Genomic DNA, 19,656 nt, shown 5'->3' on the forward strand with positions numbered 1-19,656 from the left:
CTTTTTTGTTTTAATTTTTGTATGTTACTGTGTAGTCTTCAGTAGTGTTGGCAGCTGGGTAGAACACATCTTTTCACAGCGCAGTATTTTTTTACACCTTTATTCCTTTGTAAACTGTATGAAGCTGAGGCTACATCCAGTTTAGACCTTTTGCACATGGTACTGATGTTTGAGCATCAGCATTTTTGTATGTACTCCATTCCAGTGTTTTTTTGTTGCACGTATTCATGCGTATTTGCGCATATTCACAGATACTTGTGCAAACGTATATTTGCGAGCACAATACATTCACAAAGGTAAGCTATATTTGGTCATGCGCCCTTATGTGTATATATGTGCGTATATACACGTACGGGCGCAAAATATTGACCGGGAATGCAGATTTTTCAAATTTATTTTTTTACTCCTGAATACGCAGCGCTTCTTTACATACCTGTGTGTCCAGGGCTGCATTTTAGATAAGTGAAAAAAACTGAACTGTACTGAAGGTTTTCAAGCTGCAAAAGGCCTTATAGACCATGCCCATACAGTACAAAGGACGTTTGGTTTCATCTCAGCAGTTCAGCTCACCATGCTTCCCCCCTCTAAGCAGTGAATTGGTAGCATCACAGCCTTCTAATCGCTAAAGTAAACACAGAACAAAAGATCTGAAAGAGTACGACAGGACGAGATGAGCTGCTGAGAGATATACTTGAATGATTTTAGTGTTTCTGCTGTGAATTTAGAGGATAAATTGCTCAACAGTGCCTGCAACTACTGAGGTCAGTGATCGCTTGTCCTGAAGCATATTTACTGCTTGTAAAGAATATGAAATACAGTATTTCACCCTCAGTGATCACAGTTTTTATACTTTAGGAATTATAACAAATAATATAAAAAGGCATACAAACACTATACCTTTCAAAGGCATATCCCAAGAAAAACAATTCATGAGTACTACCATTTTTTTTAAACAATAGAAATGATACAGGAAGTAAGAGAAAGCTGTGATTTTCCTCTTGGCGACAGAAGGCGACAAATAACAGTATGTGCAGTACAACAGTATTGTGTGTTGACACTGCAGCTTTGGAGAGCTGCACGCTTGTAGAAATTGTCTAGCTATTTTCTTCTTTCATTCTGCATGGAAGCTACATGTGCCGACATAATGGAAATCTACACTTCTATTGTGGATAGATTTAATACAGATGATTGTGCTCTCTCCGTTTCCAAGGAAATGGTCAGACTTAGACTTACATTTTACTGTCATGCCTCTATGCTTAATGGGACACCTAGTGAGTAATGAATGATTACTCTCCTCTTCCTCAGGCTAGAATAGAAAATGTATTTTGTTGATTGGCTTTACTTGAAAAGAATATATATCTCTCTTCCTTTCAAAGGATTTATTACTTCTATGAGACAAAAATAAACACTCAGGTTTTTTTTGGCACAATATCCGCCATTGAAAAAAATACAGATAGCATGTCAGAGAGGTTTATAAAAAGCAAAAAAATAAATAAATAAAAATAATCTTTTGTTAGCGCATTAGTGTGCCAATTTTACTTTGTGTTTCTTTAAATAGTTCTTTTAGAAGGGCACCCAAGGCATTAAATGGAAGTACAGGTAATTTCAAAAACCTGTAATTTTTTGTTACGTAAGTGATCTTTAACATAACAGATTATTAAAAAAAACGAATTGTATACTAGCAACATAGTGAGTGCGAGTTGTTTTTTGATACTTTGCTATTTACTCTTGTCATAATTTATATTGATTGAATTTTGGTATAAAAACTTTCCAAGGTAAAACTGTCCCATTACTACTAATGTACAAAGAAAGGTATAGTGCACTCCAAATTGACCCCATTGATTACTATAGCAATTTATTGTGGTTGGGCCATCATTCAAGCATCAAATTAATTTTAGATATCACCAACATGTGGGGTGCTCACCTGGAACCATTCATTCATCATGTATAGGTAACTTTTAGGAGCCCAAACACATCAACAGTGTCCATCAACAGTGATGAAATCACAGCCGAATGATGAAGGAGCTAGTGTTTGGATTCCAAAATGTTACTTATATATGAAAAATAATGGGCTCTGATTACACACACCCTGTGCTAGTAAATTTTATTATTTCTACCTATGTGGCACCCCAGTGTCAGCGTCTTTAACGATTTCCCAAGGAGCGTACACATGTATGCAGCCTCATGAAGGTAGGTCTTTATCCGTGGGGCTGCATATATACTGTGTTTGTGCTAAGAGCACACTGCACTGTAAGGTTTAGAGGTCAGTAGTAAGTGATGCAGACTTCAGGGCCAATAGTAATAGACACAGAGCTCTGGAGTCAGTAGTAAGTGATGCAGATTTCAGGGGTACATAGTAAGTGATGCTAGTTCAGGGGTCAATAGCAAGTAATGCAAAGTTCAGGGTCAATAGTAAGTGGCACAGAGTTCAGGGGTTAGTAGTATGTGACACAGAGTTCAGGGGTCAGTAGTATGTGACACAGAGTTCAGGGGTCAGTAGTAAATGAGGCAGGGGTCAGTAGTTAATGCTGAGTTCAGGGGTCAGGTGTAAGTGAACCATAGTTCAGGTATCAGCAGTAAGCGGCGTGGAGTTCAGGGGTCAATTGGTTGTAAGTGATGCACAGTTCAGAGGTTAGTAATAACTTACGTAGAGCTCAAGGGTCAATAGTAAGTGACCATGTAGAAAGGAAACTGCTCCAGGCAGATATATCTAAAGCCTCTCTCCACACATCAGCTGGTGCCAGCTCGATCCGCGATCGCAGCAGCAGGGAGAACACAACAGTAGGCTGACTGCACTTCAGCAATGTTGCAGATTAAAACTTGCATTTGTAGAAATCTTCAAAAAAATATAAAACAGATATACCAGCTCACTGAAAGGACGGAGGACAGTAAACGCGTTTCACACAGACGTGCTTAATCTTTATACATGTAAGCAAATCTGTCTGTGTGAAACACGTTTATTGTCCTTCGTCCATCCAGGGAGCTGGGATGTCTGTTTTTATATGTTTTTGAAGATTTCAATAAATATACATTTTAATCTGCAATATCGCTGAAGTGCGTCCAGCCTACTTGTGTGCTCTCCCTGTCAATAGTAAGTGTCACAGTTCAGGGGTCAGTCTTAAATGAAATACAGTTCACATGTCAGTAATCAGTCAGGGGTCAGTTGTGAAGCAGAGTTCAGGAGTTAGTATTAAAGTGGGAGTAAACCCGTTGACTTTTTTTTTTTTTACACCTGTAAGGGAAAAGGCATAATGAGCTAGTAATGAGCACCACATACTAGCTCATAATGAAATACTTACCTTAGAACGAGGCACCAGCATCTTACTCGGTCCACAAAGAGGGAGCTGACATATTCCCTCAGCATGTCTTCAAGGTATCGCGGCTCCGGCACTGTAAGTGGCCACAGCCACGATGTCGTCACTCCCACACATGCGGCAGGGTTTGGCGTCTGCCGGCCTTTCAGCCGAGAATCCCCAGTGCGCATGCGCCGCTGAAGTCAGCGGCTCATTGTGAGGGGAATATCTCCTAAACCGTAAAGGTTTAGGAGATATTCTTTTTACCTACAGGTAAACCTTATTACAGGCTTACCTGTAGGTCAAAGTAAAACATTTAACTATACAACCGCTTTAAGTAATGCAGAGTTCAGGGGTCAATATTAAGTGGCTGAGAGCTCAGGGGCCAATTGTAAGTGACGCAGAGTTCAGGGGTTAGTAGTAAGTGACAAAGAGTTCAGGGGTCAGTAATGACGGACAGTTCAGAAGTCAGTAAGTGGTCCAAGCTATCTATGTAAAAAATGTCAGATTCTTCTGTAAGTCCATATCATGAAGCTTTCTGCAATTGGGGTAACAACGCTTCTGCACTGCTACTTAAAACTTACCATACATGTTATAAACAATTGTACAATCTTTGTACAGTCAACTTTAGATTTACCGAAACTATGTAACATGCAGATCCAGGGCTTTTTTTCTTAAACAATAGGTGCTGGAACTCAACCAGGACCCCCCAAAACCACTCCCCTACACACACCCTCCAAATCACATCAAATAGTGGGTGTGGTCAGTCAAATTTCATGAATAGTAGGTGGGTCTTAAAGGTCATTAAATACCAGTATTGCATTACACACAGAGTGCAGAGCTGTCACTTGTAAACACAGAAACTGACTTTTGTGTTTACAAGTGATAGTGGTGGGCAGGTAGCAGGGGGTCTGAGCCAGAGGTGGTGGACCTGAGTTCCACCAAGTTCCCCCTGAAAAAAAGCCCTGTGCAGATTTACTTGAACTATCCAATCATTTTGTATCCAATCAGGCAGACCCTTGCACTATATGCAGTAGTTGTTGGTAAACCTAAAGGAATTTCTACAGTCACTATAACGTGTGGTAAGCTTAAAGCTGTATTCATATAATTTCCATTGCAATATAGTGGGCATTGGAATGCAGTAAGTGAATCTGACATCCAATTTTTAATGCACTGTGGTACCCTGATAGGCATTTTGTTAATGTCTTGCACTGATGTGCAGCTTTTTTCACAGGAAGAGCCCCAGTACACTATTTTTCTTTAATGTGCTTTGCAGTGCTCTGTAACAATTGACATGTTGCAGCACATTGTGCCTTCTTTACATGCAATATGGTCCATTTTTATCTAGTGCATAATATAATTCCGAATATTTAGGTGAACTGGTCCATTGTAAGAATAAGCCCTAATTTAAAGCATCAATGTCCTTCGTAAACTCTGTGGGTGGAAGCATGACTTTGTCACTGCTGATTCAAGCCTGTAGCCCCACCCTGTCCCACCCACTGCCTTCTGGATTGGTAAAATTGGCTGCTCTACTGAAGCCCTCCCACTGTGAGCTGCACTGTCTGGGATCATGAGCACATGAAGCACAAAGGAGGATTTCGCTTGTCCAATAAGAGGTAAAAAAGTCACAGAGCAATATGATTTTAGACTTGTATGGCTGCCATACAGAAGCCTTTAGATACACTCTTATATGCTAGTGACTAAAGATGCTGCTATAGCAGATTTTCATGCTTTGAAGGCAGTTGATTTTGTAGCATGCCTATACACCATTGTATAAATACAATGAACAAATCACGGATATGTAAAAATACTTTTTATCAAAAACACAGCTGTAAGACACATTTTACTCCAGTGAAATATATTTAAACACAGTCTAAAATCTGTTCCTATGCTGCAAAACTACATTTTTTTTTTCGATGCCTGAATCCTAAAATGACTAGCTGACATTTTAAAAACAATAATTGCCTGCATAAACCTAGTGAGAACTGTAATTTGTAGATAATGTTGCTAACATAAAATGTCAGAATATTTTGGACAACATTATGCTGCAGAGAGGTTTGGCTTTAATGTAGCGGCATAGATAGATAGGTAAACAGTAGGACACTCAGGAGGACAGATCTCCTTGTGTAATAGCCCTTGTGTCACTAGACATGCACAAATAAGCCTCACCTTACAATTTATATCTGGCCAGTTTCAAATAATAAGTCTGTCATTGTAGAAATCCTTCCCTCGTGCCACTTTTATTCTAGAGATTTCAGATTATTCATGTGAGTTTTCAAAATGATTTATGGTTTAAAAGGTTTGTCCACCCAGAAAATGATATTTGTTATAGGTGAGTACTGATATATTTGCATGTTCCAACTCAACCTGTTGCATTCTCCATAATATAAAATTAAGAAAAAATCCAAGAGGAAGAGTGAAGAGTGGCGACAAGTGGCTGGCCATACATTATACAATATTCGTATTTATTTCCTTTAGATTTACCTTCAAATGTAGTGCAAGGGCCTGCCGGATTGCATACAAACTGAAAGTGTTTAGGTTTGACCTCATATTATATGGTTTTGGTAAATCTAAAGGAAAGATAATTGTATAATGTTTGGCCAGCCTAAGGGGCCCAAGCACAAATCTAACACCATTAAAGTCCCTGAGCACTATAGGAATTAGTCACATGGTTTAATTCCCTAGCATCTAGTAAAAAACACAATATCAGTTTTAGGAGGACTGACCTTTCAAAATTATTCACTTACTTAACATTCTTTTGAATATTGACAAATCAAATTATATCTAAAGACATGCTTTTCTCAATTTTGTTAAAACCCATCAGTTTGTTTTGCTATTTGTGTCCCACTGGGGAGATTTTCCTTTACTTCCTATCTTGTAGATCCAACAGGAATTAGAGGAAATCCGTCCAAAGTGAGTAAAATACTCTCAAAAGGTTTACTCTCTATCCCGATCCTGGTGAGAACTCAAACTTTTGGCTTTTCCTTATTTTTACAAAAAAGTAACAATGGTCACCTGTTCACAATGGTCACTAGGACAAACTGATAGAGTGAATCTTCTCAGCAGGGACACATACAGCAATTAAAACTAGGAGTTCTAACCCCTCACTACTCTATCCAAAATGTAATAATCATTTGGATTTATTTACATTTTAAACTCTCACATACATTATTGTGGACATGCATTAGGCTTTGTACACACATGTACACACACGCACAACTACATGCTGAGATGTAGCACACAAATAAACTTTAAATAGGGCAAAAAAAAAAAACAAGTACAAACACAACAGTTTTATTAACCTGATTTGTGGTTGGCAGTTGCACTTGTAATAGCCTTGGCGCTGTCCTTGAGCGAACCCGTTTTTTGCTTATTTTTCGTTGACTCTAGTGCTTTGAGCTTCTTGGCATGTTTACTGCCTTTGTAGTGTGCCTCGGCTTGGCTCTACAAAGGAGAACAAATCAGGTTTACTTCTTTATGTTTTACTACAACACAATGGGGCAATGAATTTAATGGGGAACAACACAAACACATCACAAACCGAATAAACAGAATCTCTATTAAAATTTGTAGTGCACATCTGTTTTTGTGGCACAAATACATTTGAGCAAGTTCTATTTAACATTTATAATACATTTATAATATTATATATATATATATATACAGTAACTCACAAAAGTAAGTATACCCTCAGATTTTTGTAAATATTTTATTATATTTTTTCATGTGACAACACCGCAGTGAGTGTACAGCTTGTTTAGCAGTGCAAACACACAGCCATTAATGTCTAAACCACTAGCAACAAAAGTGAGTACACCCATAAGTGAAAATGTTCAAATTGGGGCCAATTAGCCATTTTCCCTCCCCGATGTCATGTGACTCATAGGTGTTACAAGGTCTCAGATGTGAATGGGGAGCAGGTGTGTTAAATTTGGTGGTATCGGTTTCACTCTCTCATACTGGTCACTGGAAGTTCAACATGACACCTCATGGCAAAGAACTCTCTAGGCTATAAGAAGATTGCAAAGACCCTGAAACTGAGCAGCAGCTTGGTGGCTAAGACCATACAGTGGTTTAACAGGACAAGTTCCACTCAGAACAGGCCTCACCATGGTCAACCAAAGAAGCCGAGTGCATGTTCTCAGCGTCATTTTCAGAGGTTGTCTTTGGAAAATAGACATATGAGTGCTGCCATCGTTGCTACAGATGTTGAAGGGGTGGGGGAGTCAGCCTGTCAGCGCTCATACCATACGCCACACACTGCATAAAATTGGTCTGCATGGCTGTCGTCCCAGAAGGAGGCTTCTTCTAAAGATGATGCACAAGCAAGCCTGCAGTTTGCTGAAGACAAGCAGACTAAGGACATGGATCACTGGAACCATGTTCTGTGGTCTGATGAGACCAAGATAAACTTATTTGGTTCAGATACTGTCAAGCATATGTGGTGGCAACCAGGTGAGGCGTACAAAGGCAAGGGTGTCTTGCCTACAGTCAAGCATGGTGGTGGGAGTGTTGTGGTCTGGCACTTCATGAATACTGCCGATACTGGGGAGCTACAGTTCATTGAGGGAACCATGAAAGTCAACATGTACTGTGACATACTGAAGCAGAGCATGATCCCCTTCATTCGGAGACTGGGCCACAGGGCAGTATTCCACATGATAACAACCCCAAACACACCTCCAAGACAACCACTGCCTTGCTAAAGAAGCTGAGGGTAAAGGTGATGGACTGGCCAAGCATGTCTTCTTACCTAAACCCTATTGAGCATCTGTGGGGCATCCTCAAATGGAAGTTGGATCCACATCCACCAGCTCTGTGATGTCATCATGACGGTGTGGAAGAGGACTCCAGTGGCAACCTGTGAAGCTCTGGTAAACTCCATGCCCAAGAGGATTAAGACAGTGCTGGAAAATAATGTGGCCACACAAAATATTGACACTTCGGGCCCAATTTGGACATTTTCACTTAGAGGTGTACTTACTTTTGTTGCCAGCGGTTTAGACATTAATGGCTGTGTGTTGAGTTATTTTGAGGGGACAGAAAATTTACACTGTTATACAAGCTGTACACTCACTACTTTACATTGTAGCAAAGTGTCATTTCTTCAGTATTGTCACATGAAAATATATAATAAAATATTTACACAAATTTGAGGGGTGTACTCATGATTGAGAGATACTGTATATAAAGCATATCATAAAATAATTTCTGTAAAAATAAAATAATTAAGGACTTATTAATATTTGTCTAAGCATAGAATTTAGATAATGTTTTCAGATAAGTTCACAACAGTACACTGTAAGTGGGCCCAAGAAAAAATATCACAGTGGCGGACCTCCAATGCCACCATCATTATGGCACTGCAAGTTTTTCTTTAGTCGAGGGGCACATCCATGGTTTCCCAACACATTACGGACATCGAATGTGTTTAAGTAGCATATCTACCTTATCTATCTCTGGAAAAAATTACCAACATTTATTTAAAGTTCAGGTATGAAAATTTTTACAAAGTTAGAGCTCTCTCTCGGGCCTTCACTGCTGTTTTATCCAATGAGGAGAATGAAGAGAGAGAGTCCTCGGAAAGCCGCTGAAGGAAGATGAAGCTCAGAGAAGCCTTCAGCCTTTACAAACACTTTAAATGTTAGGATAGGTACACTAGTAATAAACAATACATGGTTCATAAAATATCGTGCATAGCTTCATTTGAACAGGCTTGTGCTGATAAAAATTACTAGCATTAGTGTAAGCCCAAATGATCTGATTTCTAAATGTTCGATTTCATTATATGTGATTTGTATATCCTAACGTGTCATAAATAAATTAAGTATTCCCTTGGAACAATGTTGCAAGAAATGTAATCATCAGACCAATGCTCTAATTGGCATAATTGCATTTCCTGTATTACATTTGTCCTGTGATATAAAGATATGTATACTGTAGAATGAATATTAGCGCTGCAAGATAATGTTGTAAAATGAAACAGGAAATCACAAAAATAACTCACATGGGAGCAGTCCAAAGATAGCGATGCGTCTTTATTGTGCTCATGTAATTATTTTGCACAATTTGAAAAGAATCAGTTCATTAAGATGTATTATTAGCTTCCTCAGGTATATTTCATGTTGAAATCAAAGTAAAACTATTTTCCTTCTTCTTTATTTAGCTATTTTGTGTATATATATATATATATATATATATATATATATATATATATATAAAGCATTTCAAAAAATTGTTTCTGTAAATAAAAATTAAAGGACTAATTGGCATATACCGGTAATTAATATTTGTCTAAGCATAGAATTTAGATATTGTTTTCAGCTAAGTTCACAACAGTACACTGTAAGTGGGCCCAAGAAAAATATCACAGTGGCCGGCCTCCAATGCCACCATCATTACGGCACTGCACATTTTTCTTCAGTTGATGGGCACATCCATGGTTCCCCAACACATTATGTGTTTGAGTAGCATATCTACCTTATCTATTTCTGGATAAAATTACCACAATTTATTTAAAGCTGAAGTTTAAGTATGACAATGTTTACATAGTTAGAGCTTCAGTGGGGACAATGGCACCAATACACATTTGGCAGAAGGTCTAACCTTTTCTATACTTTAACATAATTATTACATTTTCTGAAATAATTACACTGTACCATTTTGGTCATTAGAATGGAACCTACTTTTTCTCAAGCATAATCATTATGAAGAACTATCTTCTTCCCAATACTAACAATTCACAATTTCCAATTCCAGTTTAATTTATTCTCAGTTATCATCTGAAGTCGTATTGATCACGATCTTTACATTTTAACCTGGATCTGACCTGAATCGAGTAAAACAATTATTATGGAAATGAAAACAATGAAAATTGCATTTTTTGCAAAATTGGCTTTGTTTTATGTTATGGTAAATGTGGCATGTTATTATAAATCCATTTTTCCTCTAATACACTTGCAAGTAAGAAGCAAGACAGAAGCAACACTGCATTCAAACCAATCTCAAACGCAAGACATTCTTCCCTGAAAATAACTGAAAGGATGACTCTTTACTTTGTCAGATGTTTGTGTACACAGGTCCTAATACTGAGAGCCCTATCGTTTAGAGACCACAAACAGAATCAGAGATCTTCTTTCTGCTCCACAGTCACCCCCACATCCATCCTCTGTTGGGTGGCTAGGGGGAATTCAGCTTCCTACTCTATGAAGCCAGCAGGCAGACACCCTTAACGTACCCTGCACAGAATTAAAAATAACAAAAAAAAAAACCCCTTAAAACTTCTACTGCTCCTGGTCCTGTTTGATATTCTACCACCTATTACAAGAAATCCTCCTCCTTACTGGCACCCTGTTTAACTAAACTAAATAATTACATATTACAAAGGAATCAATTCCCAAACCAAATGCCTTTAGCCAATATGTCTTTATTACCAATACCCTACAAAGGTCATACTTCCCCACAAAAGTTTTGCCCAATTTCTGTTCTTAACAATGACCTCAAAATATTTGGGCATTTGCTTGCTGATAGACTGACTGCTGTCATCACTTCCTTGGTCCACTCAGACCAAACTGGTTTTATCCCAGGCAGACAAATTACTAAAAACATCTGTCTAGTCACCAATGTAATTCAACATGCTAATCTATGTCCTCACCCAGTTTGTATACTTATGCCCCGTATACTGTAGGAAAATGTTCAATGGGAGCTCTTTGTCGTAAATTATGACCGTGTGTAAGCTCCATTGGACATTTTCCATTGGAAAGATCCGGTTCTCAAATTTTCCGACAACAAAATCCGTTGTCAGAAATTCTGATCGTGTGTACACAATTCCGACGCACAAAGTTCCACGCATGCTCGGAATCAAGAAGAAGAGCCACACTGGCTACTGAACTTCATTTTTCTCGGGTCATCGAACTTGTTGTACATCACCGCATTCTTGATGTTCGCAATTTCCGATCAACTTTGTGTGACCGTGTGTATGCAAGACAATTTTGAGCCAACATCCGTTGGAAAAATGCATGGATTTTGTTATCGAAATGACCCGATCAATGTCGATCATGTGTACGGGGCATTAGCGTCTATATACATGAGGATTTTGATAGTGTTAGCTGGTCCTATTTAAATTGTCTACTCCTTAAATTTGGTACCTCTGACAAATTCCTACATGGATTTAAGGTCTTATACCATTCTCCCCAAACTAGAATTAAGCTCCCAGGCAAAAAACTCAGAATTCTCTCCCCCCCCCCCCCGGGAAGGGACACTAGACAGGGATGCCTCCTCTCCCCACTATTATTTGCTCTGGTGATTGAACCCCTTACGTGTACAGTTAGAAACAACAGAAACATCAAAGGATTAAATAAAGGCCCTAACAAATTGAAATTAAGTTTATATGTGGATGATGTCCTTTTATTCTTACCAGAGCCCCTTATTTCCCTACCTAATCTTATCTCCAAACTAAAAATCAAAACAACAATCCTAAATAAAAGGGGGGTATTTTATAAGCAAGATGCATCAAATGTAAAGGAGGAAGATAAAAATAAAGACAAACTATGCTGGTGATATTTTTCTTCTGATTCTAGGATAAATAAAAGCAAAATTGTATTATTCAAGGTTTTGGTTCCTTCATTTTTTCATCTGACTTGTTTATAAATTTTAACAATTCTATGTAAATTTAATTTTGTTCCTCAAAGAAAAAGTATTTCAGCAGCAATCTAGAGGCTGCTTTTTTTACATCTGGAAAAGTGTTATGCCATCCATACCTGCTGGCAGGACACAATAGCACCGTGGGAGGCATTCCTCCATCAACACTGACTGTGAGTAAGGAAAGAAAATCTAATGAACTATGGGCTGCTTTACTGTTGTGGGTTCTTAGAACAATGACTCCAGCCAGTCAAACCTGGGAGAGGTAGAAGTTTATTAAAGAAGCACTATGGTCAAACTATAAAATTGCATATATGATGTAAGCTGCCCATGCTAGCATGATGGGCTCTCTTTTTTCCTTACTAGCTCTTGGACATTTTGTAAATTTCTATTATATATACAGACACATGTTTTGCATTTCATTTCTTTTTTAAACCTGTGTGGGTTGTTTTGCAAGGTACAGGTTCACATACACATTTTATTTTTAAATTCTCTTTGGTGTAATCTGTACTCTTTCAAAATAGATGTCACACCTCCTTTACATAATGACAGATGCCTCTAGCAGACTGTTCTTGGGAAAATTGAGATTGGCCAGGTTAAATCTCATCACTATGGTCTTTCTTGACAATAGGCTGGTGTCAATGGTATGCTGTGATGGTCTATTGCTTATGAAGTCATGTGACGAGTGGCGCAGCGTGTTTGGTGGAGCCACGTAACAAAAGTGCTGAAGTTGAAGCGGGTGTAGATTCTGTGATACCACAATGTTCATTTATGTGAGATAATTACTAACGTGTTTATGAGTACATTCTTTTTAATAAACACTGGTTATATTTTTATAATACTACACTATGGCAGTACTTGTTTGGTTCTAAGCATTTGCAGTGATACAATTGTCATGCCTTAAAGTCACAGTCACCCGTTTAATGGAGAAGCGGGCAGATGGGTTTTTCAAATAATCTTGGGCGCTCTATTTAATACCTGAGGTTGGGGAAGGTGTATTCTGACCTACAGTGGCTATAGAAAAGAATCACACCTCTTTGAAATAATAAAATGTTGTTGCTTTGCAGCCTGAAATGAAGAAAGACACGTTTTTGTTTTGTCCAGCCATATTTACTCAGTGCAACATATAACATCCAAGTGAAAGATACAACACAGACATGTCGGAAATAAAAAAAGATTCAAAAACAGAATTACTGAGCTGGAAAAAGGATCCCTCTTGAGTCAGTATTTTGTTGAACCACCTTTTGCTTTAATTACAGCCTTTAGTCTGTCAGGATATATAGACCGCAATATTTGCCCACTCTTCTTTGTAGAACTTCAAATGTTCATTTAAATTTGATGGTGACTGTTTGTGGACTGCAGTCATTCCAGAGATTTCCAATGGGGTTTAAGTATGGGCTCTGACTAGGCCATGCAAGGACATTCAGCTTTTTATCCTTCAACCACTGTGTGGAAATTTTTCCTATGTGCTTTGGGTCATTGTGAAGTTGGAAGGTAAAACTTCTTCCCAGTGACAACTTTCTAGCAGAGGGCAGATTTTCCTCAAGAATTTGATAGTAATTTGCCCCATCCATTTTTGCTTCTATCCTGACAAATTCTCCAGTCCCTGTTTCAGAAAAACACCACATTACAGTATATTACCACCTCCAGGCTTTACTGGATAGTGAGCTGTATTGGATTTTTGCCAGACACATGGTTTGGTGTTGAGGCCAAATAATTAAACTTTAGTAACCTTTTTCTATGTTACCTTATAATCTTCAAGGTGCACTTTGGCAAAGCTCAGTTGTGACTGCATGTGGCCTTTCTTGAGGAGTCATCGAACTTGTGCATTAGCAATGGTAATGTTTAATAAAAGCTGTAACAGCAAAATTTATACTCACAAACGAACATGTAAAAGGCTTATCAATTGGTGAGAATGCGTCTCTGGACACCTGCAACCCAGACCTGATGTTGGAGGGATCAGATGGCATCCCAAACGGCTGCGCATTTCAAGGGCGTACCCTTTTCCTCAGAGCCTAAGTGGTCAATGACTCATCTCCTCTGGTCACCTCTATATGCATCCACAAGCCCACACCCTAAACGACACCCACCAGAACAAGACACACCCATCCACGGTATATTATGGGCAGGGATTAGCATGGGTATAGTTCCCCCAAGAGCAGTCTATATCAAATAAGAGAATTAAGATATACATATATAGAAAAACGTGTGGTACCAGCCATAGATACCTAAAGCCAGTCGCCACAACTACCAATCTCTATCACATCTCAACTGCCACCTCAGCATCGCAGTCCCTGTAGAGCGGTGGGAGAAGGAGTGTGAGGAGAATCCTCCCTGAATAATATGCACTGTATAGACTGTATAGACTGTGTAATACTAACGTCAGACCCACCAGATGGACCACAAGGAAGTGTGGGTGTATTTGCATTCTACCCACCACTTCCAGCCGTCCACTACGTAATTTCTGCTCCTGCGCACACATCCAGCCAATGTTGTGTATGCAGGAGATGCCGCCAGGAAGTGTGAGCGTGTTTGCATTTAATCCCCCACTTTTTGTTCAATTTTTTGGTCCAGTTTTAAGAATACCCATTGTTCCGAGGAGGGCAGCAAGACTGCAGACACTGTTAAATCGAAGGGGTTGGTCGCACCACTTATTCATGGACTAAGCACCCAAGCACAGGAGAGTATTATTGTTTTGCTTTCTTATTGCAACCCTCTCATACCATTTGTGGAGAATTTGTGATATTGTTGTCACACCCACACAGTGAACACTCTTTGTCATAAATTGCTGTAACTGCTTCAGAATTGCTGTAGGCTTCTTGGTAGCCTCTCTGACTAGTTTCCTCCTGAGACTTTCATCCCGTTTGGAGTGGAAGCCTAATCCAGGGAGGGTTTGTGTTGTACCAAACACCTTCCACTTCTTAATAATAGACTTCACGATGCTTCTAGACATTGATAAAGCCTTTTACATTTTTTTGTATCTATCTCTTGACTTCCTGCCTGCCCACAACTTTATCCCGAAGATCTTTCGACAGTGCCTCGCCACCTATAGCTGAATGCTTGCTTCAGTTGCATTACCAGGGACTCAAATGCTCCAGGGAAGCTCCTTTCATGCTGAGCTAATCAAAATGACCACAGCTGAAAGTCAAATGGCTTTGTGTGCCATTGAGAACGTGATTAATTATACCTGAATAAGTTTACAAGAATTTTTTTAGGAGGGGGTGATCCTTTTTCCAACTCAGTGGTTCTGTTTTTGAATTTTTTTTTATTTTGTTCTGACATGTTGGTGTTTTATCTTTCACTTGGATGTTATAAATTGCACTGAGTAAATACAGCTGGATGCAGGCTACAAAGCATCAAAATATGATCATTTTAAAGGGGTGTGGTTCTTTTCCATACCCACTGCATATTCATCTATAGGTCAATCAGGGTGAGGGTGCACACAGCACAGAGGGGGTTCACTATTGGATTGCAGTGGTTAAGATTTGCAGCACTTAGATTGTGGAGTTATAACTTTTCCACATTGAAGAGTTTTAAAGAGTATGAACTGTTCACGTTTGCAATAGTTAGAGAGGCACCATTATATACTCCCTAAGTAGTGGTGAATATTGATTCGCTGTGTTTCTATGCATGAAGGAGAGCACTACACACACATTCATCTTACATTTTTTTAAATATATTTGTTGTTTATGAGGATAGTGTACTATTATATTAAGTTTTAGCAGTGCTACACATTTCATTTGGTGCAATTAATAGTGGTAGTGGGAACAATATAGGTTATAGGTGGCATCAGCAGCTGAACATTTGTAGTGGTGGGATACAGGTGGCAGTACATAAGTATTGTTTTGTTAGTATATGTTGTGCTGGTGGTCCCCTTTTTTTCCCAGACCTTAGCATGCTCCAGAGTTAATTTCTCTAAGCAACAGTCTAGAGGTCTGAACCTCTAGTGAACCATCTGTGATGTTATCTGAGATGTGACGAGTTCCAATGAATGGATGTAGAAACCATCATAAACACAATTTTTTCTTGTATCTGTTTTTCAACAATGGTTTAGGCTCCCTCACCTTGAAATTGTAATTTAAGGAGATTAAAGAGATAATTATAGGTGCAAAGCTGCAGACACATTGTACAGGGAGTTCAAGACTCATTACTATTTTCAGGTAAATCAGATTGCTTTAATTTAAACTTCTACTGCTGTCAGTGCTGGTTGTACTTTGTAGTACAACTAATGAAAGATTGTTAATTGTATTAGCTTTGGCTTCATTCCCAGCTGTCTCTCTGCTATGGAATTTAATAATAGTGATTTCTATTTCTAGAGATGAGTGAATATACGGTAGAACAATATATGGCAATAGGTCCAGTGAGCATATGGTTAGCATTAGACCTGTGGTTTCCCCCAAACCTGCAAGTATAGATCAAAATATTTTTTTTTTTCATTTTTTTTAGTTATCCACAGCATAGGAAAAAAAATCAAACATCTGCTGCTTCTGGGGTAAAAAGTAAATCTCCATAGGATTCACTCATTATGCTGCTGTAAAATCACAAAGTTAGATGTTTGCTACCCCAAAGCCTAGAGCTTTTTATTTGCAGCAAGGAGAGTCATTTTGGGACAAAGAAGGCATTAGATTTTTTATGTTTTTTTTTCTAATAAATTTCTGAAAGCAATGTTGGATGGGCTTTCTTTTTCTTTATTTTGCCTTAACATTGTATAGCATGCATACGGTACCATTCACCAAGTCTCTAATGGATAGTGTAAAACATGTACAGGAGCTATTAAGATTCATATACATCTTGGATGCTGGAGGAGTAGAAGAATTTGTAGTGTTTAAAGAGAATTTCAAGTCTCTTCTCAAGACTGCTTTTATTCAGCCTGCTTGCTGTCCTCACAGCTAATGTTCAAACAAAGTGGATCTACTACTTTCCTGACACCATGCCAAAAGCTTGGTATACACTACTAAACTTTTGTTCGACATTTTTTTCTGCAAGAACATTTGTTTGTTTTTCTAATCATTAATGGGGTCAAGATGACATACATTTTCGACTGAGAAAATAATGAGAAAATTTGAAAGAACAAGATTGAAACATTTTTCTCGAATGTACAATTTTTAACAATGTATGTGGTTTTAGTTAAGTAAAATCGATATATTCCAAAATCAAATATTAAAAGCAAACAAAATCTTGAACTACTTTAGAACGTAATTTGAATGTTTTAAGAATTTTCGAACAAATTTTCTTAAGGATTGTTGTACGAACCTTCATCTGAAATTCTACTACTGTATACCCAGCTAAACACACTACTTGGGTGATGACAGTTTGAATGTGAAATATACAATACAATTGTTGTGCGCTGCCACCTATCTTCAATAGTGCAACATTTTTTAAATAATATGTGATTGCGCTGCTTAAATGATTATGAAACTTGAATATTATGACATTTACACCAACATGAACCCTAATTCCATCATAACAACTACCATGTCATAACATTATTGCACAGTGCCATACAATAACCTGTGAAAATAAATATCATCAATAATAGAAGGCTATCCTAAAAGTGAAAAGAAAAAAAGTCCTAATAGTTCAAACCAAACGTTTTTTTAATAATGCTTCTTCAAAGAAAAACATTTTATCTTTTCCTTTCCAAACGTAGAATCCATTCAGTGCTCCACCAGACATAAAACAGTGCTACACCACCTAGTGAAGTGCACTCTCACCTTATGAATAGGCCTATAAATAGGCCAATTTCGCATATACAGGGATAATCTCAATATAGTCTTGTACACCAGGTGATGATCCTCCATATGTATCTTCCTTAATGGTGTAACTTCCATGGAGGGAATGGCTCCATACAGACTCTATTGAGATATGGTATATACGAGATTGGCCTATTATTCTATGCTTTGAAAAAGCTAATTTTTTTTTTTCTTTCAAGAAGCACTATTGAAAACACGTTTGTTTTGGACTATTGGGATTTTTTTCTTTTCACTTTTGGGTTAGCCTTCTATTATTATTGATATACATTTTTCACAGATTATTGTATGGCACTATAATAATCCCAGTGTCTAAAAAAGCCTAATTGCATTGTTCAGCGCTCAGGAAAAAATTAAGTTCCCAAAACATATATATGTAGAAAAAATATATAAAATGTATATGATGTATATGACATAAGTCTATGTACATAAAAGCAGCCACTTAAATAATATAGGGCGTGACCTCACGGCGACTGGAAGTGATGTGTGCGTGTCACTACCAGGAAGGAACAGCCAGATACTATCAACACGGTGAATGTGTTGGATGGCACACAGCATTCCATACTGATTGGTGATAACACACAGTTTGATTTTTCAACAAAATGCCTGTTACAATTTATGTTGTGCAATGCCCCGTACAGGGTCGGACTTTCTGATGGAAAATGTGCGATTGGATCATGTTGTCGGAAAATCCAATTGTGTGTGGGCTCCATCAGACTTTTTCCGTCGGAATTTCCGACCCACAAAGTTTGAGAGCAGGATCTAAAATTTTCCGACAACAAAATCTGATTGCGTAAATTCCAATCGTGTGTAGACAAGTGTGATGGACAAAGTGCCACACATGCTCCCAATAAATTACGAGACAAAAGCTATTAGCTACTGGCCCATTTATAGTCCTGTCATACGTGTTGAACGTCACTGCGTTCAGAACGATCGGATTTTCTGACAACTTTGTGCGACCATGTGTATGCAAGACAAGTCTTGTTTTACATGACTAAACCACCCTGGGTGCTGAGCTGTTTGAGATAACGAGACCAAATGGGAGACAACTGCTGTGTTCAAGGCTTTTGAATTACATCTCTTTGGTGAGTGTAAACCGCTAGGGGAGTGTGTTTCATGTGGTGTGGACTCTAGTGGATGGTATACGCCTTTCCATGATTAAGTAGAATCCTTCACCTATCAATTGGACTGTCTCATCGCCTATCAACATACTACTGACTTCTCATATGTCTTTACATGTGAATGCTGTCCATATTTAATTTATTTGTTTGGACCTCTGCTTTGAGTATGGGAACTTTGTCTATATGAACTAAGGACTTTTTTTTACTTAGTGTATATTGTATGGCACTGTGCAATAATGTTATGAAATGGTAGTTATTATCATGGAAATAGGATTGATGTTGGTGTAAATGTCATAATATTCAAGTTTCAAAATCATTTAGGCAGCACAAGAACATATTATTTTTAGTTTTCATGTGAAGCCGCTGCTAAAGCTGAGATCTTAGGGCCAAACTGAGCCTAGCGTGGATGTTAAAGGAAATATATGGTCACAGCATACACTTATTTATTTATTTATTACAGGTACTTATATAGTGCCAACAATGTACGCAGCGATATACATACTGTATATTGTACATTCACATCAGTCCCTGCCCTCAAGGAGCTTACAGACTAAATGTCCTAACTCATATTCATACATTCCCATACTAGGGCCAATTTAACCACTTCAGGCCTGGAAGGTTTTACCCCGTTTATGACCAGGCCATTTTTTGCGATACGGCACTGCGTTACTTTAACTGACAATTGCGCGATTGTGCTACACTTTACCCAAATAAACTTGATGTCCTTTTTCCCCCATAAATATAGCTTTCTTTGGTATTTATTTACCTCTGCGGTTTTTATTTTTTGCACTATAAACAAAAAAATAGCGCCAATTTTGAAAAAAAATACTTTTATTTTTTTTACTTTTTGCT

General features: G+C 38.2%; 1 protein-coding gene across 5 annotated transcripts in view; it reads right to left on the reverse strand.

Annotated features, from left to right (window-relative positions):
* ZNF385B (zinc finger protein 385B) overlaps window positions 1-19,656 on the reverse strand; it is a 743,747-nt gene that overhangs the window by 70,711 nt on the left and 653,380 nt on the right. For all 5 annotated transcript variants that reach the window (XM_077448111.1, XM_077448110.1, XM_077448113.1 and 2 more), the window contains one exon: window positions 6,596-6,737. In XM_077448111.1, coding sequence (XP_077304237.1) covers window positions 6,596-6,737 — 142 coding nt within the window. The remainder of the gene's footprint in view (window positions 1-6,595; window positions 6,738-19,656) is intronic.

This window comes from Lithobates pipiens, unplaced genomic scaffold (genome assembly GCF_037356315.1).
Source record: "Lithobates pipiens isolate NorthernLeopardFrog02 unplaced genomic scaffold, aLitPip1_a1.2 Scaffold_22, whole genome shotgun sequence".
NCBI lineage: Eukaryota > Metazoa > Chordata > Amphibia > Anura > Ranidae > Lithobates > Lithobates pipiens.